General features: G+C 38.8%; 1 protein-coding gene across 3 annotated transcripts in view; it reads left to right on the top strand.

Moving 5' to 3' along the window:
• The window catches only part of sytl5 (synaptotagmin-like 5), a 190,344-nt gene that overhangs the window by 144,447 nt on the left and 25,250 nt on the right, over positions 1 to 20,647 (top strand). For all 3 annotated transcript variants that reach the window (XM_073045563.1, XM_073045565.1, XM_073045564.1), the window contains exons 4-8: positions 3,547 to 3,659; positions 6,058 to 6,178; positions 8,466 to 8,594; positions 15,589 to 15,664; positions 16,595 to 16,712. In XM_073045563.1, coding sequence (XP_072901664.1) covers positions 3,547 to 3,659; positions 6,058 to 6,178; positions 8,466 to 8,594; positions 15,589 to 15,664; positions 16,595 to 16,712 — 557 coding nt within the window. The remainder of the gene's footprint in view (positions 1 to 3,546; positions 3,660 to 6,057; positions 6,179 to 8,465; positions 8,595 to 15,588; positions 15,665 to 16,594; positions 16,713 to 20,647) is intronic.

The raw sequence follows: 20,647 nt of genomic DNA, 5'->3' as shown, positions 1-20,647 counted from the left end.
CATAATTGCACAGTTGTCCACACCATCATAACATAGATTTCTAAAGTAAAACTGATAACAAATGGTGATGTCCATTAAAACCGACTATTAAAAGATGCCTGGTATAATATCCACAGTCAATTGTGATATTTAGCTATTATTACAACAAAAATCTTAATGTTCCACTTTAAATGAAGCCAACTTAAATAATGGTGCCTTGGGCTTCCAGTGGTATGTATGCAGACCATTAGATTCCTTTCAATTCAGGAGATATTAAAATTAATGAGAATATATTTAAATGCACTTAAGCATTTATCTTTATTGCTTTGAATCACGATAATTTGTAAAGAAGTAGAAATAATTTAATTTCCATGGACTGATTTCTTTACAGATATGAGACAAGAAGACATTATTATAGTTTGGTATAATTCTTACTGCCATTGCCGAGTTTGCACAGTCTCACTCTGACCACATGGTTTTGCCTTGTGTGGTCAGATTTCCTGCCAGATTGCAAAGACACGTGGGGTGGTAGGTTAATGGCCAATGTAAATTGCCCCTACTTCATGCCTTGGGTGTAGAATCTGGCGGAGCTGATGGAAATGTGGGGAGAATAAAGCGGGATTAGTGTAAATGGGTGGTTGATAGTAAGTGCAGGGCCTGGTTCCATGAACAATGTGAACCCCACAATGGTTCTAAGATAATACATTGCAGGTTTTCTGTAAAAATACGTACAGCATATTTCTTTTCGCCACCATGCCATACATGTGTGCCTTGCTAAAGTAAAAGCAAAACTAAAATACGTTATTCCTTGTTCCATGTTTTTGTTTTCAATTAGTTCACAGTAGCATAGTGGTTAGCACAATGCTCTACAGTGAGTTCAGTTCACGCCACTGTTGCTAAGGAGTTTGTAAGTTTATCCCCGTGACCATGTGGGTTTCCTCCAGGTGCTCGAGTTTCCTCCCACAGTCCAAAGACATACCAGTTGTTAGGTTATTTGGTCATTGTAAATTGTCTCGTGATTAGGCTAGTGGTAACTTGTGAGTTTCTGGGTAGCGCGGCTCAAAGGTTTAGAAGCACCTACTCCAAGCTGGATTTCAATAAAATAAATTACTTAATGTCTTGGAGTTGCACACAGTTACTGATTATGGGGCCCAATCAGTTCGTGCTAGTGTTTATGCTCAACTTGAGCTGCCTCCCATCTTTCCTCTTCCAGTTATCAGCATAAGATTTTACTCTGTGTGTTTATCTGGCTTCTGCTTAAATTAAGGAACCTTTCCTCTGAAACATGCCTGTATTCTGGATTAAAACCCTTTTGTTTCCAAGCGCCTTGAAATCTTCAGCTCAAGCGTAGAGCCACAGTGGCTAATGCCCATCCTTCTCAACCACATTGCTTGGAAAAATTTACATCAAAGGAATGAAATTATGGGGGCCTACAAAGGCCGGGTGTTTCTTCTTGCTGTATAACATCCCAGACCCTGTACGTGAACATTACCCTCATTAAATTCATACAAAAATATTACATTATTTTAAAAATCTGAGCTGTGATAAGGGAATGGACAATCCCTAAATGTATATATATATATATCTTTTAAAACTACAGGTTTTAGAAATTTAAATTCTGACAAAGGTAATAGACCCACAACATTAACTACTTCTTTCTACTGGTGCTGCCAGATTTGGTTAAGATTTATTTCCAGCACTTTGCCCTACTGACACTAATCTAAAGTTGTTGCAGTGTTGTATTACTGTGTGTGTGTGTGTGTGTGTGTGTGTGTGTGTGAGAGAGAGAGAGAGAGAGAGAGAGAGAGAGAGAGGTTGGGCAGGTGAATAAATAAATGCAACAACTGATTAAAAAGTATTTATGCTTCTAAGTGGGTGGTTTTGTATTCTGGGAAAGACATTCGATAAATAAACAAGCTTAACACTCGGGGACCTGATATACATCAAAATGTATATCTTTCACCTTGATATATACTGAGCATAATGGTGATATATAAGTGTGTGACATTGTTGTAGCTTGGGGCATTTCAGAATTCAATTCCAGTGCCATTCTGTAAGGAATTTCATAGGAAGGCATGGGGTCCATTGTCCTCCCACAATCCAAAGACGTACTGGGACAGTTAATTGGTCATTGTAAAATCGTCCTGTGACTAGGTTAGGGTGAATCAGAGTTGTGGGGTTGCTGGGTAACGTGGCTGAAAGGGCTGCAAGAGCCTACTCCATGTTGTATCGATAAATAACTAAACACTCACAGCAAAAAGAACGAGGTGTGTAGTTGAGGGGAAAAATACATTTAAAGAAATAGAAGAAGTCTGTAAGAAAATATTCAGCTACTGAGATGGAGGAAAATGTAGGGATTAGTTGTGGAATTTTCACTTCTAAATCAGATGGTTAATAGTCTTAGCACCAATTAGGAGTGAGTGCTTACTCCACAATAAAGGAGTGGTATATTTACCAAATTATCAAAAGATACAATTACACAGCAAAATAAAGAATTTATTGACCATCAAAGTAGGTAAAATATTTAGAAACTCATTGTGCAGACAGCCATATCAACCTCGGTCTGTTTCATTAGGTAACACAGCCTGAGTCGTATCCACTGCTCCCCAGTGCTGAATGAAACGGATTCCCTTCCCTGTAACAATGTTAGATTTTCCTCCTTTGTTCTGTTGGCAGCACACCATCAGTTCAATTTTGCATCACATCCAGCCAAATGTATAGAACAACCCAACAGATATAACATAGGGATGTATAAGATGTAAGGGTGTAGAATAAATGTAGTGTCTGGCACTTTATTTAAAATCAACTTTACGTTCAAGTATCCTAGAACATGATAACATCTTAACCATATGATGTCAGCTGGCAAAAAGTTTTGCATGAAGAAGGATTTTAAAGTGTACAATAGCTTCAGACTGTTGTGGCATTAAGGTGTACTTATAGTATTTTGGGTTTTCAAGTTCGTTGTATAAGATTCATGCTAAAGCAGTATTTGCCCATGCCACAAAAGGATACAGATAGCAAGTGAATAGGAAGTGGTTATGCATGATTAACAAGTGCTAATGCATTACCATTCAAATGGATTTGTGCAATACAGCATCTTTAATAGTGGAGACCTACCCAAAACAAATATTGTACAAGCAGTTGGAGAGTACATTATAATGTACTCTCCAACTGCTTGTACAATATTATTAATTCTATGGACTATTGATGGTAGAAGTGCCTTTCATTAACATTCCAACCTGCAAGTCGTATAACTTTGTGTGTCTTTGAACACAATATTAATGAGTTTATTTTCTTATCTCTAAAATAATGCCATTAAAACAAAAACTGAATTAAAATTCTAGTTGAATGTCATTAAATTTCTATTGAAATTTGTTTGTAATGTCTCCAATTATTTTTCATATACCGTATGGTATGATTCTCAGGAATGTCTGATAAATGAAAAATTATTTAGCAGTCTTTATAATGAATACTCAGAGACCAACATATTCAAATGTAAAAGTAGAATTTTATTTTCTTACTTTGTGGGCATAAAAACTGCATGAACATTGATCTTCCTCATTACAGGCAGTTGAGGGAGGTCACTGGTGAATGGTTTTTTGAAGAGAGAGCAAAACGTTTTCAGAATGTTTCTGTGCTGGGAAGTGAAATCGTCAAGCAATCCATCAAAAAATCCGCAGGTGGGACATTCAGATAATTTCTTCGGTATTTATATAAAATGAATATCTTCCCTTTCTTAGATCATTGAAAGATGTTCAGTTCCTTTGAGTTCACAGGTCAAATAGTAACTCAGTGCCAGTTATCAATTTGAGTCTAAGAGCAGTAGAATTTTCTAATGATGAGGTTATTGCTAAAGCTATTGGAATGAGCACAAATGGGGAGCTATGTGACCCCAATACAGTGAAAGTGCTGACCTTGCTCAGCTCTATTGAAGGCTAGTAAATCAAAGGGCCATTCAGCTGTTCTGGAAATTTGGTGGTGAAACAGGATTTTAGACAAAGTATAGAGAAATACAGTCAAACCAGGTTTTCCCACCAGTGCTGCTTAGTCAAATTCTTGCAGAAGCTGGTGGATGGAAAGCACTGTTCCCACTAAGCTGGCCACACGGTAACTGAAATGCTCCCGCGCGCTTAGCCTTTGTTGCCGCTCAGCTAAAATATTCTTTTATTTCGTATTTTATTCAAGTGCTACACAGTTTACAGGCCATGTAAAGCCTGCCTGCTCAGAGCAACGGTTGGTCTGTTTAAAAAAAAAATTAGAGGGAAGGTTGGTGGAAAGTGAGGGTCCCAGACGAAAGGAATGAGCAGAGGTCCGGGAAATAAATGGGATACATCTGAGGGCTGCTCTAGCCACACAGCAGTAAAGGGGAAGCCACAGTTAATAATAAAGAAAGGCACCAAGGTGACATCTGCTGTTGAAGCAAATACAGCAGAGTCAGAGGAAATATGGTCAATAGCTGTGTGAGCCTCTGGGCTTGTCATGCTCATTTGTTGCTAGCCCTATTCCCCAAGACAAGTCTTTTCATTAAATAGTGAGAATCACTCATTTATTGGTACATGTTGGGTTCCAAAATTAAGCTGAGCATGTCTGTCAGTGTTCTTCAAATGCTTGATTCATTGTCTAGCTTTAACCTTTCTAGATACCTGCAGTTTAATAATACCTCCGAACGTTATCCAAGTCAATCCTGTTCCTTCCCCACACTGCCTGCTCGCCAGCAGTTTCCTCTAGTCATCAGGACGCAACAGTCAAGCCTGTCTTTGGAGCTGTCCTGAAATATAGGAGGGTATTATGGCTTACAGGTCTTTTATTTTCCCCAGGCTGGGTTTTGAATACATATGTTTGGAAGAAAAAAAACATGGCTAAACATTAGACTGGAGTGGATGAGATTTACATCATTCCGCCAAGAAGATAATTAAAAATGCTGGATATGCCTAGCAAGTTAAGTAGCATCTATTGAAAGGAAAACAGAGTTAATAACAGGTCTCAGGACTAACAGATTAACTCTGTTTCTCCCTCTGCAGATGCTGCCTAACCTGAGTGCTTCCAGCATTAAGTATTTTTTAATTTCACATTTTTAGCATCTGGCATTTATCTTCAGTGGCCACTTTATTAGGTACACAGAACACCTCGTTAATGCAAATATCTAATCAGCCAATCATGTGGCAGCAACTCAATGCATAGAAGCATGCAGACATGGTCAAGAGGTTCAGTTGTTGATCAGACCAGACACCAGAAGGGGGACAAAATGACTTTGACAAGAAAATGATTGCTGAGGCCAGACAATGTGGTTTTAGTATCTCAGAAACTACAGATCTCCTGTGAATTTCTCTCACAAGTCTGTAGAGTTTACAGAAAAAGGTGGGAAAAAAATCCAGTGGGCAGCAGTTCTGTGAGTGAAAGGTCAGAGGAGAATGGCCGGACTGGTCCAAGCTGGCAGGAAGATGACACTAACTCAGGTAACCACACATTACAGCAGAGGTGTGCAGGGAAGCATCTCTGAATGAACAACTTGTCGAACTTTGAAGCGGATGAGCCAGGGCAGCAGAAAACCACCATGGGTTTCTCTCCAGGACGGAATAAAGTGGCCACTGAGTGTGTGTCAAGAGAATAGTGTTCAATGATGTTCAACTGTTACTAATTATCAAGAGGTTTTGATGTGCAGAATCAAGAAACACACCACATAGCAAACATTCTTTAATCTTCTGTGTGACACTGGAATCTTACAGCTTTATGGGAGTCTTTGTGTAGTTGTCAGGCACATTGAACTTGGAAGCACTTTAGCAGCTCCCTAATAAAACAATAGAACTATACACTGATGGTTATAAAAACTCAGATGAGATGTACAGTGGAATATACGATCGACCGGTGCTTGCTGGAACCCTGAACTGGAGTATATCAACAGAAACTTTTTATTTGCGTTCTTGTGTGTATGAAAAATATTTAAAAACTCCAGTTTCCAAGTAATGATCGAAATAAATGACTTATTTATTGTTAAATATTTGTGACATTCTCTGAAAACTACATATAGATTATTTTCAGTGCAATAGAAATGCAGTTCTCTCTTTTTGGTCTTACTAGAAACAAAGTCTGAGCAATCAAAGGGAAAAGCACGGCAGAAAAACACAGAGGAAATGTTAAAGTCGTCCACAGTACCCAGAAATGAGAAGAAAGCAGTTCCAGATGCATTTAAAAAGTTGAAGTATGTAATAGAGTAACTATATGGAGTTACTCTAATGTAATATACATTTTCTGCTTTAATTCACCTTCAGAGAGGGAGGTATATTAAAATAACTAGATTTGTTATTGGGTGAGAGTTGTGCACATTGGCTGAACTGCTTGTACTACTGAGTAGAAAAAACAGTTTTTAAAAATGTATTATTTATCCTTTATGATCTGACTCATGGTAGCTGCAGTTCCTTGCATGCTTTCCAGAAGCTCGCCTAAATGACTGCTCTTCACGTATGGTTTTAGCAAGCCATTTACTGGTTCTAATGCAAATGGAAATTTTCAGTCCAAGTCAATGAACAAACTCCAGAGGCAGCAAACCAAATATATTCTCTGGCCATACATTTGCAAACAGGTTATCCAGAATCTTCACTTTTCTCCAGCATTTTGTGTGTGTTGTGTCCCAGCATCTGCAGGTTTTTTTGTGTCTAAAATAATTTCACACAAGATTGAGTCTGGCAACCTGCTAACCCCAGTGTACTTTTCTTTCTAGATAGCTATTAGGTACACTTGCAGAAAAATAATCTTCAAGTTGCTTACTAAATTGAATCAGTAATTGCCCCTCCCCCCCAAATTTTTTTTTTTTTTAATAAGAACTTATTTCTTTATTGTATCTCAACATTGTGCTGTTGCAATTGAACATGAAACTATTGTACATAGTTATGGATTTTTAGTTTGCATTTGGTCTGAATTGTTTGTGTGCTATAAATTCTGTATACTACAATATTGCAAGAATAGGACTTGATGTCAACTATTTAGTTGTGAATTTAGGAACATTTTATTGTTTGTCCACACTCACTGAAAGGTGAATTGCATCTGGTGGCCCGGTAGCATGGTGGCTAAAACAACACTTTACAGTACAGGAGACCCGCCTTCAATTCTATGTGACCATGTAGATTTCCTGTGGCTGCTCTGGTTTCCTGCCACAGTCCAACGATGTACTGGTTGCTAGGTTAATCGGTCATTGTAAATTGTCCTGTGGTTAGGCTAGGATTAAATCGGGGTTAAACATGAGAAGTCTGAAGATGCTGGAAATTCAAAGCAACACCTGCAAAATGGTGGAGCAACTCAGCAGGTCAGGCAACATCTATGGAAATAAAAAAACTGTCAATGTTTCAGGCCAAGACCCTTCATCAGGACTGAAATAGAAGGTGGAAGACGCCAGAATAAAAGGGTGGGAGGAGAGGGTGAGGTTATTTAGAACGTGACAGGTGAAGCCAAATGGGTGGGAAAGATAAAGGGCTGGAGAAAAAGGAATCTGATAGGAGAGGAGAGTGGACAATAGGAGAAAGGGAAGGAAGAGTGGAACCGGGGGGAGGTGATAAGCAGATGAGAAGAGGTAAAGGCCAAAGTGAGGAAGGGAGGAGGGGGAGGGGGGAAAATATCTTACCGGAAGGGGAAATCGATGTTCATGCCGTCAGGTTGGAGGCTACCCAGATGGAACATCAGGTGTTGCTTCTCCACCCTGAGGGTGCCCTCATCTTGGCACAAGAGGCCACATGTCGGAATGAGAATAGGAATTAGAATTAAAATGTCTTGCCACCAGAAAGCTACACATTTGGCGGATGGAGTGGAAGTACTCGACAAAATGCTCCCCCAATTTATGATGGGTCTCACCAATGTAGAGGAGGCCACATGGCGAGCAGTGGCATAATAGACAACCCCTGCAGATCCAGAGGTGAAGCGTTGCCTCGCCTGGAAAGGACTGTTTGGGACCTGGATGGAGATGAGAGAGGAGGTGAATGGGCACGTGTAACACTTAAGCTGCTTGCAGGGATAAGTGTCGGGAGGGAGATTAGTGGGGAGATAAACGGACAAGGGAATTGCGGAAGGAGCAACTCCTGCGGAAAGTGGAGAGGGGGTCAGAGGTAAAGATATGTTTAGTGGTACGATCCCTTTGGAGATAGTGGAAGCGGCAGAGAATGGTGTGTTGAACATGGGAGCTCATGGTGTGGTAGGTAAGGACAAGAGGAACTCTATCACTGTTAAGGCGGTGGGAAGATGGAGTGAGCACAGTTGTTTGCCTGGAGCTACACCAGCTATTCGCAGTGAAGGCTTGCTTTGATATTGGGATTATTCTAGATCTGACTACTGCACTTCCTGATAAAAGGAGCGGTATTCAATCCCTCCAAATGCAAAGGACTTTGAAAAATGCATTAAAGAAATTAACTCAAAACACATGACCCATACCCCAATCCTCTGTTATAATTATGGACAATGAAATTGTGCTGCTCTCTCAATGACAGTTTCCTTTTTGACAGAAAACGGGCCAAATCTAACCTGAAGGCACTGAGTGATCAGGGGCTAGATACAGAGGATGGAAGAAGCAATGGCTATACAGGCTCAGATTTCGAAATGGAAAGCATATATTCTTCAGCTCACTCTGGCAGGTAATGGATTAACATTTTTTTAAAGCGACCTTGGTGTCCTCTGGGATATTGCAGGCTGTTGTTTGTTTTACCTGGTTGACTTAAGGCTGATGATGGTCTGGAGATCGTGTTCTGCTGCCATATCTTAGTTTGCCTCAGAAACTGACATTTACAGAGGTCCCTAAAAAGTACAGAGACAACTGGCATTTTATAATGTAAAATGGATTGCAAAAATGTATTCTGTTGTACAGAATAACTGCTTTATTTTTCCCCAGTTATGTATAACATCAAAGATCTGACTGACTGGAGCAGAATTCCCCTGCTGATGATGCAAATGCTCATGTACAGCACGATCATAAAATGGAAAATAAATGACAACCTTGAGAAGATTAAATTTTCTCTTTGGTGGTTCAGTGAGCTTGCCTTCTGTGAATACTTCATCCCTGCTATCGCGTGCTCTGACCCTCCTTCCACTTTCTTATTCTGGCTTTCTGACCCTTCCTTTCCAGTCCTGATGAAGGGTCTTGGTCTGAAACATTGACTGTTTATTCCTCTACATGGATTCTGTCTGATTTGCTGAGTTCCTCCAGCATCTTGTATGTGTTGTTCTAACAAGTATCCCTTCTGGATTTTCACTTGAAGATGAAGGGCATATATTTCTTCCATTAATTAAATGTTTTACAATATTCACCAAAGGATTAAACTTCAATCTGAACACAACGCTGTTCAGACCAGGAATGGTCTGATGAAGGGTCTTGGCCCGAAACGTTTGCTACTCTTTTCTCACGGATGCTGTCTGACCTGCTGAGTTCTTCCAGCGTTGTGTACGTCTTCTTTGATCCACAGCATCCACAGTTGTATTTTTGTGTTTTAAACTTCAATCTGACATTTTTAAAATTTAAAAATAATTAATTTTAAAAACTTTATTAAGTATCAGTATTTTAAAATGGGCATTTCATTATTAACAATATTTTTACACCAGGAACCAATTTGACAACAATAACTGATAATTTGTAGAAGTACAAAATACATTCTTCAGTTAGATATTCAAAAGAATTTAACCTTAACTCAAAATTTTCTTGGATTGTCTTCCTTAATTGACAGTTGCTAACCAGTGTAGGAGAAAGACTGTTTTGCTACTGACAGCTGCTTTTTTTTGTTAGCTGCTTGTATGCCTCAAAATTTTTGTATGGCAGACTAGAACATGTCAGCTTATTTGTCCACCTACAGATAATTTTCCAATAGGAATAACAAGCAAGTGACAACAGACTGTTCCAATCTTTAGTCTACTGTGTGTAAGACCAAACAGTTCCATCAGTGCTATTGTGATTTGTGTGATTCTCTCGGCTTTGAAATCATTAAGACTGAGCATGATGAGTAGGTTATGAAACATTTTTGTTGCCTGCATGTTTGAGAAACACCTCACTGATATAGTCAAACTGCTCGAGGTGCTCTAAGCTGTTTCAGATGCTACCTTACACTGCTGATAGATTTAACAATTGTACACCGATTCATCTGCCTCCTCCCCATTGAACATCCAAAAAATTTAACGATTGTTTCTCCACCAAAACTCCTCTCTCTCTGCCCACTGTTGATCATTATTGTTGCTCTTTTTCCATAGCAATAGGATTATTGTTTCTTTGTGTATGGTCATTTTGACATTGTTATTTTATATACTGTACATTTATCGGTTTTGATCTTTTTCATCTCAAGGTCTTCTTAAAGCTTAATTTCTGTGAAAATCAATTTAATTATTATTTTCGCCAATCCATTCATCTCAATTTTCAGTTTCTGTCTCCTAATCTTGTCCAAAATGAGTGGCTTGTTTTGACCTGATTTATGTGTTATGCTTTAAAACTTTGTGTGACACGTCCTCCCAGTCATAATGGAGGTAACTGAGTTTGTTGAGCTTGTTCCAGATTATGAAATCATAATTTTTATTCTTCATTGGTCTTCTAGTGTATTTTTTTTTAAATCTCATTTTATTTTATTGAGATACAGAGCTGAATAGGTCCTTTGAGCCACACTGCCCAGGAATTCCCCAAATTAATCCTGGCCTAATCATGGGACAATTTCCAATGACTAATTAACCAAACTGGCATATCTTTGGACTGGGAGGAAACCAACTCACCCGAAGAACATACAGGCAGTGGCGGGAATTGAACCCAAGTCACCTGTACTGTAAAGCATTGTGCTAACCTCCACACTACTGTGCCACCCTTAAGTGGCATTGTTAAAACTGTACCCCAAAACAAAAGATTACCTTTACCATTCCTCAATGGAATGAGATGGGAAAAGGTGACAATGGCAGTATTGTTTCATTGGAACATGAGTAATTTTATGACAAATGCAAGCATCCACTTCAAACCTCAAAGCATCAGTTTAGCCTTTCACACGTGACAATATGGAACAAGTAAGTGAGTTAGTATTAAAGTAGATTCACAGCCAGGTTCAAGGCGTAGATAATCTAATCAAATCCCTCACTTTAGAACAGACATGAGGAGGAATTTCTTTAGTCAAAGGGCGGTTAATCTGTAGAACTCATTGCCACAGACAGCTGTGGAGTCCAAGTTATTAGGTATATTTAACGTGGATGTTGATAGATTATGGTGAGAAGGCAGGAGAATAGGGTGGAGAGGGAAAATAAATCGGCCATGATCAAATGGCACAGCAGACTCAATGGCTAATTCTGCACCTATGTCTTATGCTCTAAGTATGAAGTCTTCTTTCAATTGATATCTAGAGAAAGTGGCTGTAATGATCAAGCAGATATTTATTTTCTGTACTTGTATGTTTACTTAGCCTATCAATGTTGTTCCATGCTAATTGCTAGGGAAAACAAAGTTTTATTTGTGGCAGATAGTAAAGGGCAGTCTTAATGCAGCCTGGCCAATCTATCAGGAAGTAGATTTGAGGTTAATCATTGAAAACCTAAAATGAAAATTTTAAACCTTATTAAATTTTCCCTCCTGCATTTTTCTAAACCTTTCTGGAAAACTCCCCTACCCAACTCTTTTCTTCCATATTAGCAGTGCCATCTACTTCTATAAATTTTTGAATGTCAGTCAAAATTGTTTTGATCCCCATTGGTAATATTATCCATTTTTGAAGGGACTTGTGTATTGTCTTTGATAGAATAGTCCTTAAGAGATTTTTCCTTTCACTCCATGTCCGTAATTGCATTTCCATGTGTTGTACAGATAGTGTTTGTGGAGTGAACATTAAAGTTAGTGACTTTGATTCTTCGGGATATATAATTTTTAATTGACGCCCATGCAATCACTGATGGTGTAGATTGGTCTGTTTAAGGAGTGTAAGTTATTTCTTAGAACTCTTGTAAATTAACATCCTTGTAGAGTTGCTTAATATGATCTATCTCTAATTAGGAGTTCACCAGATGGAGGCCAGTACTAAATAAACTAATTGTCAATAATAAAACAGAATTCCTGATTGCAAACTTAGAATTAATAAACATGTTTGATTATAAATATTGAAATTTTCCATTTGAATGTATGATTTTGTATTTTTGAAAAGGCATAATGTTCCTTTGCCTTAATAAGCAGAGGAATACATTAAAGTTATCTTCTCTACAAAAAAGGCCAAGCCAAAACAGAATGAAAAATTGGCTTTATTTTCATTGTGATGTATTAACTTTCTTTGTATTGGTGAACTTAATGATTAAGTAACATTGTAATAGTCACAGAGAAGAGGTGCCATGGAGATAGGCCATCCTCCTCACCAGGTTTGTGCCAACCATGAGGCATCCATGTTATAATAAGCCCATGCTAATTGTTTTCTGTTCTCCCCACATTCTCATCAACACATCTACCAGGAGGCATCTAGACTAGAGGCAAATTAGGGTAGCTAATTAATCTAAAAATACACACCTTTGGGATGTAGCGGGAAGCCCATGTAATCACACAGTGAATAGTGCTGATTGTGTGGAATTTGCATGGAAGCTGGGATTGACCTAAGGTATGGCAAAACGTTGATCCTTAGCTTAAACTAATAAAACTAGTATCTCTCCCATTTCTGCTAATTTCCCCCTCTTCACTTGAGATTAGAACCAGCCTCCAGATCCTTTCCCCTTTCTCTAGGTGATGCACCATCAATAACTCTCTGAGACGTGAGGTGAGATATCGGCTTTTATTGACTGGAAGAAAGAACAAGCAGCAACTGACCACCATGCTACATCCTGGAGACTGAGGGCAGGGCTCAGGCCTCAATCGCCTTTATACCGGGGTCTGTGGGAGGAGCCACGGTCAGTGGGAGGAGCCACAGGAGCAGTCAGCAGGGGGGGCGTGTCCAGACAGGTATATGTAGTTCACCACACTAGGGCCACTTGAGCTGTAAGAGTCTCCTCCTCCTCCCTTATTTCTGGCCAGCCTGTGACCACATAACATCCTATTGGTACCATTTGGGCACTGCACCAGTTCTTCACTGACACTTTACTTCATATTATATTTTTTAAAATCTTCATCCCTCTTGCCTATGAGCCCTCCATATTTAAAATCTTTGTTCAGGTTTCTGAAAGAGAGCTATAAGAAAAAAAGTAATTAGTTTCTCTCTGATCTTTTCCAAAACTATATAAAAACATTCTTGTCAGGTTTATAGCTTTCAACCAGTACAGGAATATTCCCAACCAAAGTAATGTTAATCGGTACCTTGTCCCCCAAACATTCTGCAGACTTTGGTACAATTCGTCCTTTCCATTGCCAGCAATATTTCAAAACATATGTCAGTAATAATAAATCTGATTCTGATTCCCTAATAATAGGTGACATGTAAATAAATGGGTAAAACTAGAACTAATTGAGGGCCACTTAATTTTGCTGGCAGTGGAAAGGAAGAATTGGTATTAAGTTGTGCCAAAGAATGCAGAACAGTTGAGGGGCAAGGTACTGATTGACATTACTTTGGACGAGGATATTTCTTGTACTGGGTGAAAGCTATAAACTTGACTTGGGGGTATTTAAATAGTTGTTCAAAAGCTGAAATAAATAGTATTTGTATCATTTGCTTCATGGTCTCTCAGAACATTATTCAGGGATTCAACATGAAGATGCTCATAAGTGCAGAAGCTGAGCATTGATGAAGGTAGAGCAGCAGATGTAGTGTATATGGATTTCAGTAAAGCATTTGATTAGGTTCCCCATGCAAGGCTCATTCAGAAAGTAAAGAGGCATGGGATCCAAGGAGACCTTGCTTTGTGGATCAAGAATTGGCTTGACCACAGAAGGCAAAGGGTGGTTGTGGATGGCTTGTATTCTACATGGAGGACGGTGACCAGTGATGCTCTTTGTGATCTTTATGATTGACCGGGATGAGGATGTAGAAGGATGGGTTAGTAAGTTTGCTGATGACACAAAAATTGGGGGTGTTGTGGGTGGTCTGGAGCGTTGTCTGAGGTTTCAGTGCAGAAATGGATGCAGAAATGGGCTGAGAAGTGGCAGATGGAGTTCAACCCAGATAAGTGTGAAGTGGTTCATTTTGGAAGGTCAAATTTGAAGACAGAATATAATATTAATGGTGAGTCTCTCGGATGTGTGGAGGATCAGCGAGATCTTGAGGTCCGAGTCCATAGGACACTCAAAGCTGCTGTGCAGGTTGACAGTGTTAAGAATGTAAAGGAAAGTGTTGCCCTTCATCAACTATGGAATTGAGTTCAAGAGCTGTGAGGTAATGTTACATCTTTATAAGACCTTAGTTAGACCCCACTTGGAGTACTGTGTTCAGTTCTGGTTGCCTCACTACAGGAAGGATATGGATACTATAGAGAGAGTGCAGAGGAGATTTACAAGAATGTTGCTTAGATTGGAGGGCATGCCTTATGAGAATAGATTGAGTGGACTTGGCCTTTTCTCCTTGGAGCAACAGAGGATGAGAGGTGACCTGATTGAGGTGTACAAGATGATAAGAGGCATTGATGGGATAACCAGAGGCTTTTTCCCAGGGCTGAAATGGCTATCACGAGAGGGCACAGTTTTAAGGTGCTTGGAAGCAGGTACGAGGGGGATGTCAAGGGTAAGTTTTTCACACAGAGGGTGGTGGGCGTGTGGAATGCACTGTCAGCGAAGGTGGTAGAGGCGGATACAATAGGGTCTTTTAAGAGACTCTCAGGTAAGTACATGGGGCTTAGAAAAATAGAGGGCTATGTGGTAGGGAAATTCTAGGCAGTTTCTAGAGTAGGTTACATGGTCAGCACAACATTGTGGGCCGAAGGGCCTGTGATGTGCTGTAGATTTCTATGTTTCTATGCTTCATGAGGGTAGGGATGCAGATTACAGTCCTGATAACTTTCCAGTGATGCCAAACTGGTTCCAGGAAAGTGCAAATGTATACTGTGGTATTTCAGATACTATGGAAAATGCTAGTCTTGAGTCCCAAGTTAAACCACCAATGCAGGATGGGAGGTTAAAATAGTAAAAGGTGTATTGCATTTGAGACAAATTCAAGGAAGCACATTTACATGTAAAACAATTTAATACCTGGGATAATTGGACAGTGAACAGAGTAAAAAATTCTGAGCTTATTTTAAAATGAATTGGATTATCTGAAGAGAACGCTCGAGATTTCTATGGGAGGTTACAACAGACTCAATAGCCTTTATTTATCATTTGTATTTAGAAGTTGGACAGGCAGCATTAAACCTTGTTTACAGAACACTTGGAGCAGCAGGTTGATAGAGAATGCCAGAACAACAGTGTACATGTAGACCTGTATGATCAGCAGTTTTCATATTAAATATCAGGCAGAATCTGTATTGTATTGAAATGCTGGCGTACAGCTCCAGCCACCAGGATTGCACTCGGTGCACGTCACAGGTATAGAAAGTGTGCCATTTCACTAAACAGCAAGCCAAAGTCTCTAAAAATCCTTCCTCAAAAGTAAAACACTGTAAAAGCTGGAGCTTGGCTTGTAGTGTTACCAAGCTGCCTTTTGGCTACCTCATTTACAATGGAGGCCAGCACAATTCAAGTAGTCGCTGACAGTCATTTCTGTTTGTTAATTACAGCAGGATGACTACACCAGTACCACAGATCTCACCAGCATCCAGTAAACAAAGTCTTGTATCAGATTATGGGAAGAAGGTAAATTGAACATCTTTCTTCCAAAACTTCACATTGAAAATATAATTAAAGAAAATTAAATCCAGTCTTGTTAAGCATGCAGATTAATTCTTCATTAAAATTTTCATAAGCTCTATTGCCTTGATGGATGTTACTACTGTTCCTGCATTAGTGTATATTATGTATAACTGTGAAATCAATGCTTTGATATCAGATTTTAATTAGGTATTTGCCAGGTAAGTAGTAAATGCAATGTTGTATTAATCTACTTCTTGGTGGAAGATAATTAATGTTTTTGGAAATATTGCATTTGAGGAAAAAAAATTACCTATACAAACATTCCTTGCCCCTCAAAAAATAACATAAGCACATGTTTTTGCTACTGATTTGGAACACATCAATTTAATTGCTGATTCAAGAGTGAAATGGAAGAATGGGGCTTGTGTAGAAGAAAATGAGGTGTCTGGATTAGGTCATGAAATGGGGATGCAAAAAATCTGAATCTTTTGTGAATTGAGAAAAACAGTGTTACAAATTGTAAAGCAAAGTAAATGAAAATATTTAATAGACAGAAGATAGCAATCAGTTTGAGCTGTTTTTCTCGCCTCCTGCCACTTTGGATATTCCAGCTGCCCAAGGGAACTGTTACCTCACACAATGACCAATATGAATATCTGCCCATGTTATTTCTACAGCAGATCAGAGGGATTAAAATTGTCTGAATACAGAAATCTTTGCTAAGTTTGGGAACTGAGTACTCCATCTGTGATGCATATTCCACACAATTCCCTATATGTTGAAAACATGTTTTTAAGTTTAAAAAGACACACTTCTCATCTGTTATGCACTATCATTGTGACTTACAAAAGAGTTTAAACAAAATATTTTTATCAAAAAGTTCTTTCAAAAATATAGTTTTGCTGTAATTTATACGTTATGCTTTGATTCCAGGCAAGATCTACAGGAAGTATTGACTCATTATCAATGAGTAACAGTGTGACTGAGGGCCTGTCCAGGGGAAAGCACAATCTGCCTACAATAGAAATTTCAAAATATTCGATTTCATCAGGTTTGTGCATGACTGTGCCATGATTCATAACTGAAGCTTGCATAGCTGAAGGCTGAGATTCTAAGCGATTCAAAGTAAATTCACTTTCTTGTGGACATTCGCAGTAAGTGCAAAGAAACACAATAGAATCAGTGAAAAACTGCACACGACAAAGATGGAAAAACAGTCATTGTGTAAACACAACAAAATGAAAATATGAAAAAAATAATGATAAATAAATAAATAATAAATATAGAGAACACAAGTTACAGAGTCCTTAAAAGTGAGTCCATGGGTGTGAAATCAGTTTAGTGTCCGGGTGAGTAAAAATATCCCCTCTCTCAATCAAGAGCCCGATGGTTGAGGGGTAAAAAACTGTTCCTGAACCTGAAGGTGTGGGACTTGAGCCTCCTGTACCTCAAGCTGAAAATAGCTGAAATAAATTAACAAAATATTCAGTTATTCAATGAAATTTCCACTCCTTAACTGGGTTGGAAGATGTGATGGGTGGATAATTTCCTTTATATGGTGCCTTTGCAATCTGTAAAAGGGCTCGGAAAGGAGTTAAGTGCAGTGTTAACCATACTGGTCTGCGTCATGGTTATATTCTTTTAGATCAATTACTTGTGATATTTTTAACTGTCAGGACAGTACTTATTTCCAGAAAGCTGCTCTAACATATTTTCCAGGAAATAGTTTCACTGAAGACAGAATTATCTTTACATACTAGCTTCATTTTCTACCCACAGTATAACAAAATGCCTCTTCTTCTTCTCAAAGCAATGTTACTCTTCTTCACTACTTTACCTAGGAAGTACAATGATTGTAAACAGACTGTAACCTTACCCACAACACTAAAATATAAAACAGAGCAGTACAGCACAGGAACATAATATTATGCCGAACTAGTTAAATTATTAGTTAAGTACCCAACAAAACGAATCCCTACACAACATCTATATCCTCTGTTTCCTGCACATTCAATTGCCTTTCTAAGAGTCTAATGAATATCCCCACCGTATTTGCCCTGCTCATCTCTCTTGAATTTACTCCCTCTGACCTTGAAAGCATGCCTGTAGTATTAGACATTTCAACCCAGGGAAAAAGATACTGGCCGTCTCCTCTATCTATGTATCTCATAATATTATACACCTCTATCATATCTCTCCACTCCAGAGAAGACAAGTTTGTCAAAGTGAAGTTTAATTGTTATTCAGCCAATGTGAATATCCATGAAATCAGCCAAACAAAGCAGTATTACTTTGGGGCCGAGGTGCAAGGCAGAATCGACAGTCACACACAGCACAAGGCACATATAGCACATATTAGGTATCAGTAAAACACAGCGACACACGAAAGAAATATAGTCCAAGACCCTGAGTCGACGAATGTTGCAGAAGTCTGCAGTCACACACAATGCAGCTTGTCTTCTGCCAAGTGAACGCAGGGCAGTAGCGACTCCACGCTCTGACACCCATCTCCTGGTGGCTGTGAAGAGGAGACACAGCAGCTTGAGGCCGAGTCCTTGCTACAACTGAGGCTGTGCGCCACCTGCCCCTTCAGTCCGCCATTAAGTCAGTGAAACGGTCTTGCAACATCCCACGTTAACAATGTCCAACAGAGTTTTGTGATCACAAAAGAAGTGACTGAGCCTTCTCTGGCTGTTGGACAGCACACCGCCTTCGCGCACCGATGACTCTAATGCTTCAGCGTGATCTGCACCGGGTTCAGTTTCTCTACCAACCAGCAACTCGCGGATGGGATAGGTCAGGACTACTTAAATTCTTAATATCCAGCAGGGTCTTGCGATCTTAAAAAATGTTTAAAAAGTACAATAATCTTTCATATACTATAAAACAGAGTCTGTTACAATGGTATTACAGTCACAAGGAAGTTTAAAGATCTCTTTCGTGAAAATTTTGCCAATCTTTCATATACTATAAAACAGAGTCTGTTACAATGGTCACCTCTATCTATGTCTTTGGTAGGTCGTATCAATGTTGTTAAAATGTATGTTCTCCCTAAACTTTTATATTTATTTCAATCAATCCCAATTTTTATTCCTAAATCTTTTTTTTGATGCCTTAGACTATTATTTTGTCATATCTGTGGAAGAATAAGCGCTCTAGAATTAATAAAGTTTATCTCCAAAAATCTAAAAAAGAGGGTGGCATGGCTCTACCTAACTTTCGTTTATATTATTGGGCAGCCAATATACGTTGTGCTACCTTTTGGTCTTTTTTCCATGGCCAACCCGAGTGCCCTAATTGGGTGGCAATGGAGTTGAGTTCCACTAAAGATTTATCTATCTCTGCACTTCTTGGCTCTGTACTCCCTAGTAGTTTGTCCAGATTAATTGTTAATCCTCTTGTTAGACACACTTTGCATATATGGGCTCAGTTTAGGAAGTTTTATGGTTTCCATGGTTTTTCCTTTTCTAGCTCTATCTTACATAATCACCTTTTTTTACCTACTACGTATGATTCAGCATTCCATGATTGGTATAGGAAGGGCATTAGACATTTTGAAGATCTTTTTATTGATAATCGCTTCGCATCTTTTCAACAGCTCTCTGCTAAGTTCAATCTGCCCAATGCTCATTTTTTTAGATATCTCCAAATTAGACACTTTATTAATCCTTTAATTCCTAACTTCCCTGAAATGCCTGAGAAAAATGTTATGGATTTCTTTCTTTCTATTAATCCACTAGGTAAAGATTTAATATCATTTATTTGTGATAAATTAGCATCCTTACCCTGTGGATAAAATTAGAATGGCTTGGGAGCATGATTTAAATATCTCCTTATCTGATGAGACTTGGGATTCGATTCTCAAATCGGTTAATTCAACCTCTCTTTGCGCTCGCCATTGCCTTTTACAGTTTAAGATTGTTCATAGAGTCCATATGTCTAAATCTAAACTATCCCGATTTTACCCTAACATTAGCCCTCTCTGTGATAAATGCAAAAGGGGCGAGGCCTCTCTCATTCATATGTACTGGTTTTGTCCTAGCTTGGAGAAATTTTGGAAAGACGTCTTCATAATGTTATCTTGTATTCTGAATCACCACCTAGAACCTAACCCTTTAATTGCTTTGTTCGGTTTTTTGGGTGAGACAGAATTACATCTGAGTTCGACTAAGTGTCGGATATTATCTTTTGCTTCTCTCCTGGCTAGACGTTTAATCCTCCTTAGATGGAGGGATGTTGCCCTGCCCACGCATGCTCAATGGCTTAATGATATTATGTCCTGCTTAGACCTTGAAAAAATTCATTATTCAGTTCTTAATTCGGATACAAAGTTCCATAAGGTCTGGGGACCTTTTATTGAGTATTTTCATAACCTTCCTCTTAACTAAGGTTTTTTTTTCGGTCCCTTGCTTTCAGCTCCTTTTTTGTTGGTAGTAGGCATTAATCTCTTCTGTTGCTAAGTGTATTTACAGTTTTGGGGGTTTGAATGTCCTGATGTATACTCTCTAGATTGTGTTGTGGTTGGTCTGGAGTTCTTTTTTGTTGCGGGGTTTGGGGAGGATACTAATTTTACATATCTTCAATTTGGGTGCTTTCTCAATTATCTTCTTTTGTATTATATTATTATTGTATGTTTATTTTTGCACTATATTAATGTTCTTCATTTCGATCTGGGGTTTTTTTTATCTGTAGCGATGTAGAAAATGTATAAAAAAACTAATTTTAAAAAAGTACAATAACCCATAGTAGGTGCTGCAGTCCAAGCTCTCCTTGTAGCACATACCCTTTAGTCTACACAGCAATCCTGGTAAACCTCTTCTGCATTCTCTCCAAATCCTGGACGTCCTTCCCATAATGAGACAGCCATAACTGAATGAAATACTCCAGATCCAGCCCAGCTAAAATTTCATAAAACTGCAACATAACATCCTGACTCTTGAACTCAATTCTTTGACTAATGAAAGCAAGCATGCTATATGTCATCTT

This window comes from Hemitrygon akajei, chromosome 5, assembly GCF_048418815.1.
Source record: "Hemitrygon akajei chromosome 5, sHemAka1.3, whole genome shotgun sequence".
Taxonomy (NCBI): Eukaryota; Metazoa; Chordata; class Chondrichthyes; order Myliobatiformes; family Dasyatidae; genus Hemitrygon; species Hemitrygon akajei.
Note: the sequence above shows the minus strand (reverse complement) of the source record. Positions and strands in the feature narration are given on the sequence as shown.